Source organism: Hemibagrus wyckioides, linkage group LG14 (genome assembly GCF_019097595.1).
Source record: "Hemibagrus wyckioides isolate EC202008001 linkage group LG14, SWU_Hwy_1.0, whole genome shotgun sequence".
Classification (NCBI taxonomy): Eukaryota; Metazoa; Chordata; class Actinopteri; order Siluriformes; family Bagridae; genus Hemibagrus; species Hemibagrus wyckioides.
In genome coordinates, this window is record NC_080723.1 from 25750400 (window position 1) to 25770101 (window position 19702).

General features: G+C 44.7%; 2 protein-coding genes across 3 annotated transcripts in view; both read right to left on the bottom strand.

Moving 5' to 3' along the window:
- slc6a18 (solute carrier family 6 member 18) overlaps window positions 1-1362 on the bottom strand; it is a 42581-nt gene extending 41219 nt beyond the window's left edge. Inside the window, exon 1 of one of the 2 annotated variants that reach the window (XM_058407604.1) lies at window positions 1031-1362. In XM_058407604.1, the coding sequence (XP_058263587.1) occupies window positions 1031-1175 (145 nt within the window). In that variant the 5' untranslated portion in view covers window positions 1176-1362. The remainder of the gene's footprint in view (window positions 1-1030) is intronic. The other variant, XM_058407603.1, reaches the window with a different exon arrangement.
- Window positions 1363-6381: 5019 nt separating this feature from the next.
- LOC131364384 (sodium-dependent neutral amino acid transporter B(0)AT1-like) overlaps window positions 6382-19702 on the bottom strand; it is a 35736-nt gene continuing 22415 nt past the window's right edge. The window contains exons 11-12 of the mRNA XM_058407527.1: window positions 9316-9478; window positions 6382-8915 (exon numbers count right to left, since the gene is read on the bottom strand). Of these exons, the coding sequence (XP_058263510.1) occupies window positions 8709-8915; window positions 9316-9478 (370 nt within the window). The 3' untranslated portion in view covers window positions 6382-8708. The remainder of the gene's footprint in view (window positions 8916-9315; window positions 9479-19702) is intronic.

Genomic DNA, 19702 nt, shown 5'->3' on the forward strand with positions numbered 1-19702 from the left:
ATCTTTTTAAATAGAGTTGTGATGTTTTTGTAGGCATGAAGGCTGAAGGCTGTGGTGTTTGGATTTTTGACTGATGCACTGATGATTTTTACATTTTGCTGTATAACTGCAGCTCAAAGTAGAATAAGAGTGGGAAGGAGTGTTGAGCAAATCCACCATGTTGAGGTGGAGCTGAGACTGAAGACTGGTTTTTTAAATCTGTCTTTTATCCTGTGTGTTTTGTATAACTTTTTTTCTGTTGCTGTTCTCACATCTGTAGTGTAAAATCCTTTCTTATACCATTTATTTACTAGCAGCCATCACATTACCCAAGAGCTGGAAACTGTCCTCAACACTAAGCCCTAAAAATAAAATAGAATTCAATAAAAATAAAACATCCTAATTCTAGTGAACAGGCTAGCAGAAGCATTCTACAGTATCATGATATTATTCCCACAGTGCTACAGAGTTCTGCACTGGGATTGGTCAGAAGGTCTTCTCTATACTTTCTATAAATCTCATAGTGCAGGATTATATGAGAGCACTTGCTCTTATATCATATTGTCTCTATAGCAACACACACACACACTCTTGTGAATATATTTTAAAAACATGCTTTTAAATGTTCTGTAAGGGGAAGTGTGTGTGTGTGGAAGGAATCTCCAGTGTCAGAGCTTTGTAAGACTCAGAGGTAAAGCTGTAACTTTAAGTTTTCCACATCTTCAGATTCAGGTTTATCTGTAACACGAGAACATTCCTTTAGCATTACGTTAAAGAGAGGCTGGTGAGGGAAGTGATGTTTCTAGCAGCTGTAACATAAGTGATAACAGAAACTCGTTTTCCAAACAGTAAATGTGTAAAAACTATTTCTTCTCTAACTTGTGATCATTGTTGGTAACTTGCTGTGGAATTAAACACTTGGGCACAGGATTGTGTGCCCAAGTGTTTAATTTTGGGCACACAATCCTGACTTCATCACATAAACACTACCACAGACCCCAGGTGAGATCCTTCATCCACACACAGCTTCTGCACAAAAACTTCATCTTACCTCCTCCGTAAATCTGACACAGATATGGGAATCTCCACACATTTCCGAGTCCCACGGCAAATCCGATACACGTGAGCAGATACTGGAGTTTGTTGTCCCATTTCGGCCTCTCTTTTTTTTCATCCTCGGCCGCCCTGTCCTCCATGACTGTACTGATGTCCTGTATAGATCCTCGTCTCGAGCTCTCTGACTCTCACTCAACCATCCCAAAACTAGATAAGCTGAGATCTGTGTTTTTTATTGATTGTGGAGAACAGACAAATAAGGTCTGTGTTTCTGGTGGAATATTCCTCACTTGTTTAATGGATAACCCAAAAGTCGATCAGAATCACAGCACAATCTCCCACCAGATCAAAAAATTCAAACCAGATTTTATGAAAGCAAAGGTCACACACATTTACGGCTGGAAGGTTTTATAATGTGCATTAGGTTTTTATGTGGAGTTTTATGTGGACTGTTTCCCCGGATTCAGGGAATGTCTGGCCTTGTAGAAGAAAAAAAAAGCAATACCTGAAAATGAGCTCATAGATAGATAGATACAGTGTTGGGGAATAACTAGTTACATGTAACGGTGTTATGTAACTTAATTACAAAATAAATGTAACAGTAACTTGTTACAGTTACTGAGAAAAAATATGTAATTAAAATTACAGTTACTTATGAAAATGTTAAAGATTACAAATAGAGTTTCATCTGAATATTTTCTTTAAAAAAATTAGTATATGTTGAATAAATATTAATTTGTTGTTCAAGTTTGTTAAAGCGGTGCTATTCTGATGATTCTGATTGGTTCTCTGGTTTGAATTTGCGGAGCGTCTGCCAATTACATTAATCCACATTGCCGCGGAAAGCTTTAGGCTTCTACACTGTCTGAGAGTGACCACCATGGCGAGTGATAAAAATGTATTTCAGTCCTGGAAATTTAAACATAATTTCATCCTGAAATCCAATAAGGGGCAAATATAACAGTTCAGGGGGAAATTAGTTTCCCGGCTGTTAAAATGCTTTCAGCATCAAAGGCTTCAATGTTGAACCTGAGGAAGCATCTGCAGGTATGGAACCTGGCCTTCCTTTATTTTATAATATATTTAAAATGTAAAATTTTTGTCATTATTGTGAGTGTACAGAAATAAAAACAGACCCTTTATTTTGGAATGATATATTCCTCGTTTCTGTATAATAAAAAGTGACGGAGTGGTCAGTTGATTTACTGAAGCTGCTCTGTGGAAAAAAATCCACTGAAACGCGCCTGCGCATTCATCGAGCCCACAGTGTACTCAAGACCTGTATTCATAACATTCACAACAAATTAGCTAGTCTGCTAGTCATGGGCGTCGCTAGGCCATTTTAAAGCAACCCTAAAATTCTGCGATTCTCCATAAACTGTACACGAATAAGTGACCTCCTCAGTCCCCTTTACATTTCATATGAAAACGGCGGCTCTTCGGCTCCTCCCCGTCTTTCAGCGCGTTCTTCAATCCACAGACCGCGGCGTCACAGAGCGAGGATCAGAGGACAAGTGTGTGTGTGTGTGTGTGTGTGTGCAGGGGCGTCTTAATGGGGGGGAAAGGGTGACTGAGTGCATAGGGCCCTGGCCGCCCCGCCCTCAAAGATCCTCATATAGTATTATTATTATAGTGAAATTGAGTGTACAGTGCCTGCGCTCGCACGCAGTATTCTGATCCTCGCTGTTTTAGTGAGATTCGGCACAGCCACACGTTTGTGTGGACACCTCCTATAGGAACAGGGTGCACGCAAATTTGAATGGTTTAATTGGTCATTCAAGAACAATGCCAAATGATAATTGGCTGTGAGAGAGCACCGGAGCACGGGTTCAGCAGTCAGAACTAAGCGAGCGCCGAGCGGGCAAGTCGAGACCGACACCGCGATATACACAATGCCCAAACAAAAATCAGGCTACCAAAAAAGAGGGAGAGAGAGGAAAGGAAACGAAAACAAAATGAAGAAAAACAACTTCTCCCAAGTTTTTCCCCCTAAGAGAGCAGGTGAGAACGTGTTTTGTGATCAGAGAAACAATGTTACAAAGCTAGCAATTAAAAATCTTAGCTTACTCTAAACTTTGAAATAACATGTAAAGTGTTGGAACGTGAGACAATTTTTAAGAGATAAAATATGAAGAATAATATGAAATCTATGTGTGTGTACTGTACAATATAGATTTCATGGATCTTGCTCAAAATATTAAAATGAGAAACCCTCTGTTCCCCGGCCCTGTCTCAGAGAGTGCAGCAGTGGGGTCATCACAACAAGGTTCTACTGCTAGTGTTTCAGCCTTTTTCACTTTGGATTATTTTATTATTTTATTTATTTAGAATTAGACAGACATGCTTTGAAAGAAGGCAAAGTGGTGATTTGAGTTATATTGTGTTTATTTATTTATATTACTGATTGAAAGAATAATAATGTTCTGGACAACGAGCACAATGTCTCTTAATAAAACACAGTTAAAAATCATTAAGTTGTCATTTTTATCTATAAGGGGATACCTGAGGTGCTTTATTTATAGCAGGGGTGTCCAATCTTATCCGCAAAGGGCCGGTGTGGGTGCAGGTTTTCATTCCAACTGAGTAGAAGCCACATCTGAGTCTACTGAAAGCCAAGAGCTACTGATTAGCCAGTTGGAATCAGGTGTAGCTTCTGCTTGGTTGGAATGAAATCCTGCACCCACACTGGCCCTTTCTGGATAAGACTGGACACCCCTGATTTATAGTATAAAGTCACAGGGGTCGGCAAAGTCAATCCTGGAGAGCCGCTGTCCTGTAGATTTTAGCTTCAACCCTAAAACGAAGAAGAAAAAACAAAACATAACTGTCTATAGCCTTAGTGTTCCTGAAGACCTTGATTAGCTTGTTCAGGTGTGCTGGATTAAGGTTGGAGCTAAACTCTGTAGGACAGTGGCCTTCCAGGACCGACATTACCTGTCTTGGTATAGCTCAATTTATACACAAAATTATTTCTGTGCTGCATTAACATGCATGCAATGCAAAGAATTTGTTTATACTATACATGGTATTACAATTTTTAATAATGTTCTTTTCAATTTTACATCACTGATTTGACAACAATTACTGTATCAGTGAGTAAAGTGTGTACACTTTTACATTATTATTAAAAAAAAGTAATAAATAGCATGGATCATGAGATGATGGGAAAGGGGCCCTCCATACACTGTCTTTGCATAGGGCCCAAGAATTGGGGCTACACCCCTTGTGTGTGTGTGAGTGTGTGTGTGTGTGTGTGTGTGTGTGTGTGTGTGTGTGAGTGTGTGTGTGTGTGTGTGTGTGTGTGATCAGGAAGACTTGTATTTGTCTTGTTCAGTACTCAAATGTTATACACATCTATGCAATACAGTGGAATGCTGCAATAATTTTACCATCCTACCCTGTTAGTCACGCCTTTATTTTATTTTATTTATTTATTTATTTATTTATTTATTTTTTGTTTTTTTACTATTATACCCTCATTGGGGGCGGAGCCCCCCTTAAATGAAAATCCTAAAATCGTCCCTGCTGCTAGCTCCCTTTACCAGGCACACTTCTATTTCTGAACCTTTGACAGTAAATATATATCTCACACTTTTCCTCCTTGTAAATGTGTTGGTGTCAGATCTAATATAACTCAGTTATTTTAGCGCTGTAGTGTACATTATGATGACTCTTTACAGATTATGTTTTTTTCCAAGGCATTGTTACTTGCCAGTGTGTCCTGTCATAGCTACGCAAAGATCTGATTCCTAAAACAGTATTAAACAGGTTTTGTTCTGAAGTCTGGTTTTGTGGCTGGGCTTAAAATTAAATTAATATAATCTTAATTCAAGTGATGAAAGACTTAAAATTCTAACAGTAAACAGAGTTGAGTTCTACTGTAAGGTTAACCCTGCCTGGGATAAATGTTTGGAAATGATTTAGTTGAAAATATCCATTAGAAACTTAAAAGTAATCAAAAAGTAATCAGTTACTTTACTTTTATAAAGTCATTGAAAAGTTACACGACTTATTACATTTTAAACAGAGGAACCTGTAATCTGGAAACCGATTACATTTCCAAAGTAAACTACCCAACACTGGCTGGATGGATGGATGGATGGATGGATGGATGGATGGATGGATGGATAGATAGATAGATAGATAGATAGATAGATAGATAGATAGATAGATAGATAGATAGATAGATAGATAGATAGGTCACTGGAAACCCAGCTACAGAAGATCAAGAAGAAGAAAGTATAAATTCAGGTTCATCCTCATCCATTACCATCTTTTTCATCCTAAAACTTCAGGCCATTTTCTATGATTAGATCAGACAGGTTTTTTTTTTTGTTTTGTTTTTGTTTTTTTGTTTTTTTTACAAAAGTCTTACAGAGGATTAAGGAAGTCTTTTTCATATTCTAACAATTTCAGAGCATTTTCTACATTAAAGTTGTCGGATCACAAACCTTCCACTATTTACATTTCTTATATTAATGTAATGCATGTATTTATTAGAATTGTAAATAGTTAGACTGGATTGTCTGATAATTAAACTGATCTTATTAGACTTGTTTTCTCTAGGTGTCTTTCTTGAATGTACAAAATTCATTCCAAGATTCAAAGATCAAAGCCAAGATTTCTATTACATTTCAATTCAATTTAATTTCTTTGTATAGTGCTTTTAACTATGCCCATGAACCTTCCAGAGCTGCTCCTTTACCTAAGAAAACTATACATTAAAAGCTTGACTAAACAAATGTGTCTGAATCCCCAACACTAATCTGAAGGCTGTTCCATAACTGTGTGGCTTTGTAAGAGAAAGCTCCGCCCCCTGCTGTAGCAAGCACTTAAGGTACTACCAAATAACCAGCACCCTTTGATCGGAGTAGGCGTGGCGGATCATAAATAGTGAAAACATCACTCAAGTACTGTGGCACGCGACCATTTAGTGCTTTATAGGTCAGTAACAGGATTTTATAATCAATGCGAAATTTGACTGGGAGCCAATGTAGTGTCAATAAAATAGGAGTGATGTGTCCATATCTTCTGGTTCTAGTTAGGACTCTAGCTGCTGCATTCTGGACTAACTGGAGCTTGTGTATGCTCCTACTGGAACATCCAGACAGTAAGCCAGAGCTAGCTTGGAGTTTACAGAAGGACAAACAGAAGTGTACACTGTTGAAGAAGACCAGACATATCAGACCTGCAACACAAACAATCCACACGAGTCTAAAAGCTATGCTTCTAAGAGGATAAGCTTAACATTCAGAATCCTAAAGTTATTCAGTTCAATTCAATTCAATTTTATTTGTATAGCACTTTTAACAAAGAACATTGTCTCAAAGCAGCTTTACATGAGAAACGACATAAGAAAACAGACAGACAGACAGACAGTCCTAGATGTTATCCCAAGTGAGCAAGCCTGAGGTGACTGTGGCAAGGAAAAACTCCCTTAGATGGTAAGAGGAAGAAACCTTGAGAGGAACCAGACTCAAAAGGGAACCCATCCTCTTTTGGGTGACAGTTGTGTGATGCAGATACAGCATGTGTATAGTGTTATGTAAATCAATAAGGAGGTTGTTGTCCATGGTGATGCTTGAATATCCCAATCCTCACAAGCAGAACCCGGCTGGAGCCGGTCCATCTCTGGATGCCACTGGAGCCGGCACAGTCTCTGTGTTATGTCAGTATTATGTGGGAATTCACATGTGGACTCATATCCAGAGTCAGGTATTGCAGATTTCCACAGTCAGATTATTAAATAGGTGGAAACACTTTGTTTATGAGAGAGATTAGAGGAGAAGGATCAAACTGGTCTGACATGAAGTCTACAGTAACTCATATATTCAGTCTTTACAACTGTGGTGAGCAGAAAAGCATGTGCCCAGAACATTTAACCTTGAGGTGAATGAGCTACAACAGCAGAAGACCACATCAGGTTACACTTGGGTTAGAGTTTTTGATAAAGTTTATGCCACCAGCTTTTGGGGAATCTGCTAAATCTTTGATCAAATAATTTGGTGAGCCAGCCAGGAGTAAGGCAAGTACATTATTGATAAACTTCACACTACTCTGCAAAGGTTAGACTATTGGTTTTATTCTGCAATAATGATTAGATATCTTGAAGAGAGAGAGAGAGAGAGACACTTTTTACTTATTACTTTGTACTTATTATGTTTTGCCAAAAGATATACAACAAAAGAACAGTAAGATAAAATCAGACTCTAACACAATAATGTGGATTCTGGATCCTGGAAGGAGTTGACCCATGATCCAGGGTATGCTGGTGTTGTAGAACAGACATGGAGGTGATACCTGAAATTTGTTGGAAATATTGTGTGTCTGTATTTAGACTAAGTGAGTATTGTATCTGCACTTTAACGTGTATTTTTGACACCCAACAGTTAAAATGATTATTAAATTATTAGATCTAGGACATGGGCATTGATTCTACAGTCAAGTCAGAGGACTAGATTAATTTTTATTGGACAGTCTGTGACCCAGGGGACCGACTTCACAAGGACTTTTTTTTATTAGAGCTCAGATTCTGTACATTAACACATTCAATCAACTGAGCCATAATTACAGCCCCAAAACATACATATTATTTCTTTACTGTGTGTAATGATTCACTTTATATCATAACTGCTAAAACTGCAAGAAAAAATGAAAGAAGTGCATTTACATATAAAAATTGTTTGCTGTACATTCTAACCCTCTGTTCACTAACCTAACCACTGGGGCAAGCTTTCAAACTGGAAAATGTTTGTTGAAGGCATTAAAAATTCTCTATTTTACCAGCAAATCCTACAGAACAGTGATGAAAGAATAGCTGGAGCAGAAACAGTCCATGTTTTGGACTGAGTCAGTGTGTAGATTTAGGCCTGAAGCTTGCAAGAAACCCAGCAACATGCTTCAACAATCCCATCACATTGCTTTAGGTCATTCTGATTTCTGCAGAAATCTCTAGCACTGTAAACAAACACTGACACAGGTTACACATCACATTGTGTAAGACCAGGACATGATCCACTTCAGACATGAAGCATCTCATTAAGGGGCAAGTTAAGATCTGATTCATCACACACCCTTTTGATTCAAATCCGTTTTAACGCACTGTTTGTATTTGCTTTATGTTTCATAAAGATATTTAGTGTGTAATGTTTAGTAATGAATGGAATAAGCTATGTTCAGGAGGTAACTGATGGTCTTCTGACAGACACTCATGGGACAGTAAAGTCCACCAGATGAACATGGAGACTGATTTCACTGCATTTGAACGGTTTTCAGCTTTCCTGTGCTTTCAGATCAGTGAATTTCAGAGGGATCCCACTTGTAGTCCATCACTTCTTGCGATCGTATGGTCAAACCTTGTGGAGAAACCTGGGCCTGAAGGAATCTGCACAGAACTGCCCTCGTGACCCAGGAACTCTTTAACTGTGGATCTAAGAATGTTAAAGTGAGGTTTCTTTCTAATCTTTAATTATTAAAGGGTCAGAAACATGACATAATAAAATCAGTTCTATTAAAAAAATAACTCATTTATAAACGTCAGGAGACACATGACTCCAAGTCGGATTTCTGACACAATTACAGTGTCTGTAGTTCCAGTTCATTTGTACTGTAATGTTGACTCCTCCCACAGTGCTGTAGTCCCGCCCCCATTACGTAAATCTGGTCCGTTTGTTCTACACTTTCTTCATTTCTGTGTCTATTTGACCAGACACGGTTTCAATCTCCGGTGTCTGCTTGTCATCTTTGCCACAGCAATGCTTCCTGATGAATTTATAAACAGCAACTAGCGGAATAACCAGAGCAGGAACTCCAGAAAGGATGAAGATGATGATATTGATCCACTCAGGGTAGTGCAGAACCTCTAAATTGGGGAAGTTTTTCTGTAAAAAAACAAAACAAAAAAAAGATAAATGTTTGTGTATAAAAGTGTTTATCACTGCTATAATGTAAGGGAGAACAGGAAAGAAACTTTAAATGGATATAATGTATGCCACATCATCCTTTTATAAATAAAAAACCTTAATCTTACCCTAACATTGAACAGCTGAAAGAACAACAACAATCTTACCCTAGAAATACTTCGAGTTGGTAATAGAGTTGGTAATAGAGTTATTAATAGAGCTGGTAATAGAGTTAGTAACAGAGTTAGTAATAGAGTTAGTAATAGAGTTGGTAATAGAGTTGGTAATAGAGTTGGTAACAGAACCTCTAAGTGTTTAATTCTTTACTATCAGACACACAGAAGTCTCTATGTTAGTCAGATGTTGAGGATGGATGTACCGATTCAGGGTTCCAGGTGATGTAGGTGAGCTCCCTGCTGGCAGTGGAGATGAGATAGAAGATGAAGATAACCAGGACAATGAGAGGACTGATGATTCTCCATGTGGCCTGCCAGAAGATATTGGGTTTGTGTCCGATCATGAACTCGATGTCTTTATTAAACCTGTGAGGAAGAAAACAGTGTGATACTGACTGCAATGCAAGGGTGAGACACACACACACACACACATACACATACATACACCAACACACACACATACTCACATAAAAATTAAAAAAACATTAACACACACTCACTGGCCAAAGATTTATAACTTCCTCCTCATTCAGTCTTCAAAAGTATTTTAATTTAAAGTACTTTCTCTATTTTGTTATTTTTGTTAATTTCTTTAAATTTATCTTCATTTTTTTTATTTTGTATTTTTTATTATTTAGTTTCTTTACCTCTTAATTGTCTACTTAATAAATAAATTTGTATAGAAATAATAACAACAACAGTAATAATAATAATAATTCTTGTCTTTACTTACTTAAATATTAGATTTTATTCTCTATATTTTATTATCTGTCGATTTTATTTTGATATTTTTATTTTGTGCATTATTAATAATACTTTTTTATTATTGATTCATATTTTTATTAACGGACTCTACAGCACTTTTATATATAAATAAAAATCCAGTACAAATAAACTGCACATTTCCACAGCTCTGTGGTCTGTGTAAGTGTGTGAGGACTAATCAGAGCCTAGCTGTTAGCACTAACGTGAAGAATGCTAACTCTTAATGTGTTTTGTTCATACTGTGACACACTGGATCTCCATGAAGATGCACTAACACAGGAGGTTGTGTATGATCTCTGCAGGGTGATTTGTGTAACACACACAGCTACAGAGTTCAGCTGGACTTTAAAACACAGCAAGAAACCAGTTTAAACTTTAAACCCTGAAAGTGAATGAGTTTCACTCTGAGCCATAAGCTCAGTAGCCCCAAGTCTCCAGAATCAGGATCAGGTTCAGGTTTCAGCTTACTAACAGAATGAATATTTAGCCACTTAGCACATATCAGTGCTGAAAACATGCTAGGAGATAAGACTCGGCTGATTTTATAATGCAAACAGAACAAAGTTCAGCTGATTCTTTATCTTCACTGAATACTGAGTAATAAAACTGACTGAAGACCTGCTGACGTTCAGCCTGGTTTAGCCTAGCAACATGATGCCAATAAAGATGGACATGCTAGTGCACCGAGCGAGAGTCTGTTTCTAACCAGAATAATTACTTCATTACTCAATACTTTCATAGTCTTCCTTCCTTCCTTCCTTCCTTCCTTCCAAACCCAGTCTGAAGGGTGACGCAGCTGAGTTCTGGACTGTCACTGATCAGAAGGTGTTAATTGATTTTAACAGCAGTGCAATTGCAGGCCACAGGTTTATATAAAGGCACTTGATCTCCTTCCCGGTGTGGTGTGATGTGGCATGGTGTGATGTTGTGTGATGTGGTGTGGCATGGTGTGATGTGGTGTGGCATGGTGTGATGTGGTGTGGCGTGGTGTGATGTGTGATGTGGTGTGGCGTGGTGTGATGTGGTGTGGCGTGGTGTGATGTGTGATGTGTGATGTGGTGTGGCGTGGTGTGATGTGTGATGTGTGATGTGGTGTGGCGTGGTGTGGCGTGGTGTGATGTGTGATGTGGTGTGATGTGTGATGTGGTGTGGCGTGGTGTGATGTGGTGTGGTGTGGTGTGGCATGGTGTGATGTGGTGTGGCGTGGTGTGATGTGTGATGTGGTGTGGCATGGTGTGATGTGGTGTGGCGTGGTGTGGCATGGTGTGATGTGGTGTGGCGTGGTGTGATGTGTGATGTGTGATGTGGTGTGGCGTGGTGTGGCGTGGTGTGATGTGTGATGTGGTGTGATGTGTGATGTGGTGTGGCGTGGTGTGATGTGTGATGTGTGATGTGGTGTGGCATGGTGTGATGTGGTGTGGCGTGGTGTGATGTTGTGTGATGTGGTGTGATGTTGTGTGATGTGGTGTGGCATGGTGTGATGTGGTGTGGCGTGGTGTGATGTGTGATGTGGTGTGGCGTGGTGTGGCATGGTGTGATGTGGTGTGGCATGGTGTGATGTTGTGTGATGTGGTGTGGCATGGTGTGATGTTGTGTGATGTGGTGTGGCATGGTGTGATGTTGTGTGATGTGGTGTGGCATGGTGTGATGTGGTGTGGCGTGGTGTGGCATGGTGTGATGTGGTGTGGCGTGGTGTGGCATGGTGTGATGTGGTGTGGCGTGGTGTGGCATGGTGTGATGTGGTGTGGCGTGGTGTGGCATGGTGTGATGTGGTGTGGCGTGGTGTGATGTTGTGTGATGTGGTGTGATGTTGTGTGATGTGGTGTGGCATGGTGTGATGTGGTGTGGCGTGGTGTGATGTTGTGTGATGTGGTGTGATATTGTGTGATGTGGTGTGGCGTGGTGTGATGTGGTGTGGCATGGTGTGATGTGGTGTGGCGTGGTGTGATGTGGTGTGGCATGGTGTGATGTTGTGTGATGTGGTGTGGCATGGTGTGATGTGGTGTGGCGTGGTGTGATGTGTGATGTGGTGTGGCATGGTGTGATGTTGTGTGATGTGGTGTGGCATGGTGTGATGTGGTGTGGCGTGGTGTGGCATGGTGTGATGTGGTGTGATGTTGTGTGATGTGGTGTGGCATGGTGTGATGTTGTGTGATGTGGTGTGGCGTGGTGTGATGTGGTGTGGCGTGGTGTGATGTGTGATGTGGTGTGGCATGGTGTGATGTGGTGTGGCGTGGTGTGATGTGGTGTGGCGTGGTGTGATGTGTGATGTGGTGTGGCATGGTGTGATCTGGTGTGGCGTGGTGTGATGTTGTGTGATGTGGTGTGATGTTGTGTGATGTGGTGTGGCATGGTGTGATGTGGTGTGGCATGGTGTGATGTGTGATGTGGTGTGGCGTGGTGTGATGTTGTGTGATGTGGTGTGATGTTGTGTGATGTGGTGTGGCATGGTGTGATGTGGTGTGGCGTGGTGTGATGTGTGATGTGGTGTGGCGTGGTGTGGCATGGTGTGATGTGGTGTGGCATGGTGTGATGTTGTGTGATGTGGTGTGGCATGGTGTGATGTGGTGTGGCGTGGTGTGGCATGGTGTGATGTGGTGTGGCGTGGTGTGATGTGGTGTGGCGTGGTGTGATGTGGTGTGGCGTGGTGTGATGTGGTGTGGCGTGGTGTGGCATGGTGTGATGTGGTGTGGCGTGGTGTGGCATGGTGTGATGTGGTGTGGCGTGGTGTGGCATGGTGTGATGTGGTGTGGCGTGGTGTGATGTTGTGTCATGTGGGTGTGATGTTGTGTGATGTGGTGTGGCGTGGTGTGATGTGGTGTGGCATGGTGTGATGTGGTGTGGCGTGGTGTGGCGTGGTGTGGCATGGTGTGATGTGGTGTGGCATGGTGTGATGTGTGATGTGGTGTGGCATGGTGTGATGTGGTGTGGCGTGGTGTGATGTGTGATGTGGTGTGGCGTGGTGTGATGTGGTGTGGTGTGGTGTGGCATGGTGTGATGTGGTGTGGCGTGGTGTGATGTGTGATGTGGTGTGATGTTGTGTGATGTGGTGTGGCATGGTGTGATGTTGTGTGATGTGGTGCCGCGTGGTGTGCTGTGGTGAGGGGGGATGTGATGTGTGATGAGGTGTGGCATGGTGTGATGTGGTGTGGCGTGGTGTGATGTGGTGTGGCATGGTGTGATGTTGTGTGATGTGGTGTGGCATGGTGTGATGTGGTGTGGCGTGGTGTGATGTTGTGTGATGTGGTGTGATGTTGTGTGATGGGGTGTGGCATGGTGTGGTGTGGTGTGGCGTGGTGTGATGTGTGATGTGGTGTGGCGTGGTGTGATGTTGTGTGATGTGGTGTGATGTTGTGTGATGTGGTGTGGCATGGTGTGATGTGGTGTGGCGTGGTGTGATGTGTGATGTGGTGTGGCGTGGTGTGGCAGGGTGTGATGTGGTGTGGCATGGTGTGATGTTGGTGTGATGTGGTGTGGCATGGTGTGATGTGTGATGTGGTGTGGCATGGTGTGATGTTGTGTGATGTGGTGTGGCATGGTGTGATGTGGTGTGGCGTGGTGTGGCATGGTGTGATGTGGTGTGGCGTGGTGTGATGTGGTGTGGCGTGGTGTGGCATGGTGTGATGTGGTGTGGCGTGGTGTGGCATGGTGTGATGTGGTGTGGCGTGGTGTGGCATGGTGTGATGTGGTGTGGCGTGGTGTGATGTTGTGTGATGTGGTGTGATGTTGTGTGATGTGGTGTGGCATGGTGTGATGTGGTGTGGCGTGGTGTGATGTTGTGTGATGTGGTGTGATATTGTGTGATGTGGTGTGGCATGGTGTGATGTGGTGTGGCGTGGTGTGATGTGGTGTGGCATGGTGTGATGTTGTGTGATGTGGTGTGGCATGGTGTGATGTGGTGTGGTGTGATGTGTGATGTGGTGTGGCATGGTGTGATGTTGTGTGATGTGGTGTGGCATGGTGTGATGTGGTGTGGCGTGGTGTGGCATGGTGTGATGTGGTGTGATGTTGTGTGATGTGGTGTGGCATGGTGTGATGTTGTGTGATGTGGTGTGGCATGGTGTGATGTGGTGTGGCGTGGTGTGATGTTGTGTGATGTGGTGTGGCATGGTGTGATGTTGTGTGATGTGGTGTGGCATGGTGTGATGTGGTGTGGCGTGGTGTGGCATGGTGTGATGTGGTGTGGCGTGGTGTGGCATGGTGTGATGTGGTGTGGCGTGGTGTGGCATGGTGTGATGTGGTGTGGCGTGGTGTGGCATGGTGTGATGTGGTGTGGCGTGGTGTGATGTTGTGTGATGTGGTGTGGTGTGGCATGGTGTGATGTGGTGTGGCGTGGTGTGATGTTGTGTGATGTGGTGTGGCATGGTGTGATGTTGTGTGATGTGGTGTGGCATGGTGTGATGTTGTGTGATGTGGTGTGGCATGGTGTGATGTGGTGTGGCGTGGTGTGATGTTGTGTGATGTGGTGGGGTATGGTGTGATGTGGTATGGTGTGATGTGGTGTGGCGTGGTGTGGTATGGTGTGATGTGGTGTGGCGTGGTGTGGTATGGTGTGGTATGGTGTGATGTGGTGTGGCGTGGTGTGGTATGGTGTGATGTGGTGTGGTATGGTGTGATGTGGTGTGGCGTGGTGTGGTATGGTGTGGTATGGTGTGATGTGGTGTGGCGTGGTGTGGTATGGTGTGATGTGGTGTGGCGTGGTGTGGTATGGTGTGATGTGGTGTGGTATGGTGTGATGTGGTGTGGCGTGGTGTGGTATGGTGTGATGTGGTGTGGTATGGTGTGATGTGGTGTGGTATGGTGTGATGTGGTGTGGCGTGGTGTGGTATGGTGTGATGTGGCGTGGTGTGGTATGGTGTGATGTGGTATGGTGTGGTATGGTGTGATGTGGCGTGGTGTGGTATGGTGTGATGTGGTATGGTGTGGTATGGTGTGATGTGGTGTGATGTGGTGTGATGTGGTATGGTGTGGTATGGTGTGATGAGGTGTGATGTGGTGTGATGTGGTGTGGTATGGTGTGATGTGGTATGGTGTGGTATGGTGTGATGTGGTGTGATGTGGTGTGATGTGGTATGGTGTGGTATGGTGTGATGAGGTGTGATGTGGTGTGGTATGGTGTGATGTGGTATGGTGTGATGAGGTGTGATGTGGTGTGATGTGGTGTGGTATGGTGTGATGTGGTATGGTGTGGTATGGTGTGATGTGGTGTGATGTGGTGTGATGTGGTATGGTGTGGTATGGTGTGATGAGGTGTGATGTGGTGTGATGTGGTGTGGTATGGTGTGATGTGGTATGGTGTGGTATGGTGTGATGAGGTGTGATGTGGTGTGATGTGGTGTGGTATGGTGTGATGTGGTATGGTGTGATGTGGTATGGTGTGATGTGGTATGGTGTGATGAGGTGTGGTGTGGTATGGTGTGATGTGGTATGGTGTGATGTGGTATGGTGTGATGAGGTGTGGTGTGGTATGGTGTGATGTGGTATGGTGTGATGTGGTATGGTGTGATGAGGTGTGGTGTGGTATGGTGTGATGTGGTATGGTGTGATGTGGTATGGTGTGATGAGGTGTGGTGTGGTATGGTGTGATGTGGTATGGTGTGATGTGGTATGGTGTGATGTGGTATGGTGTGATGAGGTGTGATGTGGTATGGTGTGATGAGGTGTGATGTGGTATGGTGTGATGTGGTGTGGTGTGATGTGGCATGGTGTGATGTGGTGTGGCGTGGTGTGATGTGTGATGTGGTGTGGCATGGTGTGATGTTGTGTGATGTGGTGTGGCATGGTGTGATGTGTGATGTGGTGTGGCGTGGTGTGACGTGGTGTGATGTTGTGTGATGTGGTGTGGCATGGTGTGATGTGTGATGTGGTGTGGCGTGGTGTGATGTGTGATGTGGTGTGGCGTGGTGTGACGTGGTGTGATGTTGTGTGATGTGGTGTGGCATGGTGTGATGTGTGAGGTGGTGTGGCGTGGTGTGATGTTGTGTGATGTGGTGTGGCATGGTGTGATGTGTGATGTGGTGTGGCGTGGTGTGATGTGGTGTGATGTTGTGTGATGTGGTGTGGCATGGTGTGATGTGGTGTGGCGTGGTGTGGCATGGTGTGATGTGGTGTGATGTGGTGTGGCATGGTGTGGCGTGGTGTGGCGTGGTGTGGCATGGTGTGATGTGGTGTGGCGTGGTGTGATGTGGTGTGGCGTGGTGTGATGTGGTGTGGCATGGTGTGATGTGGTGTGGCGTGGTGTGGCATGGTGTGATGTGGTGTGGCATGGTGTGATGTGGTGTGGCGTGGTGTGGCATGGTGTGATGTGGTGTGGCGTGGTGTGATGTTGTGTGATGTGGTGTGGCATGGTGTGATGTGGTGTGGCATGGTGTGATGTGTGATGTGGTGTGGCGTGGTGTGATGTTGTGTGATGTGGTGTGGCGTGGTGTGATGTGTGATGTGGTGTGGCATGGTGTGATGTTGTGTGATGTGGTGTGATGTTGTGTGATGTGGTGTGGCATGGTGTGATGTTGTGTGATGTGGTGTGATGTTGTGTGATGTGGTGTGGCATGGTGTGATGTGGTGTGATGTTGTGTGATGTGGTGTGATGTGTGATGTGGTGTGGCGTGGTGTGGCATGGTGTGATGTGGTGTGGCGTGGTGTGATGTTGTGTGATGTGGTGTGGCGTGGTGTGATGTGTGATGTGGTGTGGCGTGGTGTGATGTGGTGTGGCGTGGTGTGATGTGGTGTGGCGTGGTGTGATGTGGTGTGGCGTGGTGTGATGTGGTGTGGCATGGTGTGATGTAGTGTGGCATGGTGTGATGTGGTGTGATGTTGTGTGATGTGGTGTGATGTTGTGTGATGTGGTGTGATGTTGTGTGATGTGGTGTGGCATGGTGTGATGTGTGATGTGGTGTGGCGTGGTGTGATGTGGTGTGGCATGGTGTGGCGTGGTGTGATGTGATGTGGTGTGATGTGGTGTGGCATGGTGTGATGTGGTGTGGCATGGTGTGATGTGGTGTGGCATGGTGTGATGTGGTGTGGCGTGGTGTGGCATGGTGTGATGTGGTGTGGCATGGTGTGATGTGGTGTGGCGTGGTGTGATGTTGTTTGATGTGGTGTGGCATGGTGTGATGTGGTGTGGCATGGTGTGATGTGGTGTGGCGTGGTGTGGCATGGTGTGATGTGGTGTGGCGTGGTGTGGCATGGTGTGATGTGGTGGGGCGTGGTGTGATGTGGTGTGGCATGGTGTGATGTGGTGTGGCATGGTGTGATGTGTAGTGTGGCATGGTGTGATGTGGTGTGGATGTTGTGTGATGTGGTGTGGCATGGTGTGATGTAGATGTGGTGTGATGTGGTGTGATGATGTGATGTGGTGTGCATGGTGTGATGTTGTGTGATGTGGTGTGGCATGGTGTGATGTGTGATGTGGTGTGGCGTGGTGTGATGTGGTGTGGCATGGTGTGGCGTGGTGTGATGTGGTGTGGTGTGATGTGGTGTGGCATGGTGTGATGTGGTGTGGCATGGTGTGATGTGGTGTGGCATGGTGTGATGTGGTGTGGCGTGGTGTGGCATGGTGTGATGTGGTGTGGCATGGTGTGATGTGGTGTGGCATGGTGTGATGTGGTGTGGCGTGGTGTGGCATGGTGTGATGTGGTGTGGCGTGGTGTGATGTTGTTTGATGTGGTGTGGCATGGTGTGATGTGGTGTGGCGTGGTGTGATGTTGTGTGATGTGGTGTGGCGTGGTGTGATGTTGTGTGATGTGGTGTGGCGTGGTGTGATGTTGTGTGATGTGGTGTGGCATGGTGTGATGTGGTGTGGCGTGGTGTGTTGTGGTGTGGCATGGGGTGACGTGGGGTGATGTGGTGTGACGTGGTGTGACGTGGAGTGACGTGGTGTGACGTGGTGTGATATGGTGTGACGTGGTGTGATGTGGTTTGATTTGATGTGGTGTGACGTGGTGTGATGTGGTGTGACGTGGTGTGATGTGGTTTGATTTGATGTGGTGTGACATGGTGTGATGTGGTGTGATGTGGTGTGACATGGTGTGATGTGGTGTGATGTGGTGTGACATGGTGTGATGTGGTGTGATGTGGTGTGACATGGTGTGATGTGGTTTGATTTGATGTGGTGTGATGTGGAGTGACGTGGTGTTAGGTGGTGTGACGTGGTGTGACATGGTGTGATGTTGTTTGATTTGATGTGGTGTGATGTGGTGTGATGTGGTGTGATGTGGTTTGATTTGATGTGGTGTGACGTGGTGTGACGTGGTGTGATGTGGTGTGATGTGGTGTGATGTGGTGTGACGTGGTGTGACGTGGTGTGACGTGGTTTGATTTGATGTGGTGTGATGTGGTGTGATGTGGAGTGATGTGGTGTGATGTGGTGTGATGTGGTTTGATTTGATGTGGTGTGATGTGGTGTGATGTGGAGTGACGTGGTGTGACGTGGAGTGACGTGGTGTGACGTGGAGTGACGTGGTGTGACGTGGAGTGACGTGGTGTGACGTGGTGTGACGTGGTGTGACGTGGAGTGACGTGGTTTGATTTGATGTGGTGTGATGTGGTGTGATGTGGTGTGACGTGGTGTGACATGGTTTGATTTGATGTGGTGTGACGTGGTGTGACGTGGTGTGACGTGGAGTGACGTGGTGTGACGTGGAGTGACGTGGTGTGACGTGGAGTGACGTGGAGTGACGTGGTGTGACGTGGAGTGACGTGGTGTGACGTGGAGTGACGTGGTGTGACGTGGTGTGATGGTGTGATGTGGAGTGATGTGGTGTGATGTGATGTGGTGTGATGTGGTGTGATGTGGAGTGATGTGGTGTGACGTGGTGTGACGTGGTGTGACATGGTTTGATTTGATGTGGTGTGACGTGGTGTGACGTGGTGTGACGTGGAGTGACGTGGTGTGACGTGGTGTGACATGGTTTGATTTGATGTGGTGTGACGTGGTGTGACGTGGTGTGACATGGTTTGATTTGATGTGGTGTGACGTGGTGTGACGTGGAGTGACGTGGTGTGACGTGGTGTGACGTGGAGTGACGTGGTGTGACGTGGTGTGACGTGGAGTGACGTGGTGTGACGTGGAGTGACGTGGTGTGACGAGGAGTGACGTGGTGTGACGTGGTGTGATGGTGTGATGTGGAGTGATGTGATGTGGTGTGACGTGGTGTGACGTGGTGTGACGTGGTGTGACGTGGTGTGACGTGGTGTGACGTGGTGTGATGTGGAGTGACGTGGTGTGATGTGGAGTGATGTGGTGTGATGTGGTGTGACGTGGTGTGACGTGGTTTGATTTGATGTGGTGTGACGTGGTGTGACGTGGTGTGATGTGGTTTGATTTGATATGATGTGACATGGTGTGATGTGGTTTGATTTGATGTGGTGTGACGTGGTGTGATGTGATGTGATGTGGTTTGATTTGATATGATGTGATGTGGAGTGACGTGGTGTGATGTGGTTTGATTTGATATGATGTGACATGGTGTGATGTGGTTTGATTTGATGTGGTGTGACGTGGTGTGATGTGATGTGATGTGGTTTGATTTGATATGATGTGATGTGGAGTGACGTGGTGTGATGTGGTTTGATTTGATATGATGTGACATGGTGTGATGTGGTTTGATTTGATGTGGTGTGACGTGGTGTGATGTGGTGTGATGTGGTGTGACGTGGTGTGGTGTGACATGGTGTGATGTGGTTTGATTTGATGTGGTGTGATGTGGAGTGACGTGGTGTTAGGTGGTGTAACGTGGTGTGACATGGTGTGATGTTTGATTTGATGTGGTGTGATGTGGTGTGATGTGGTGTGATGTGGTTTGATTTGATGTGGTGTGATGTGGA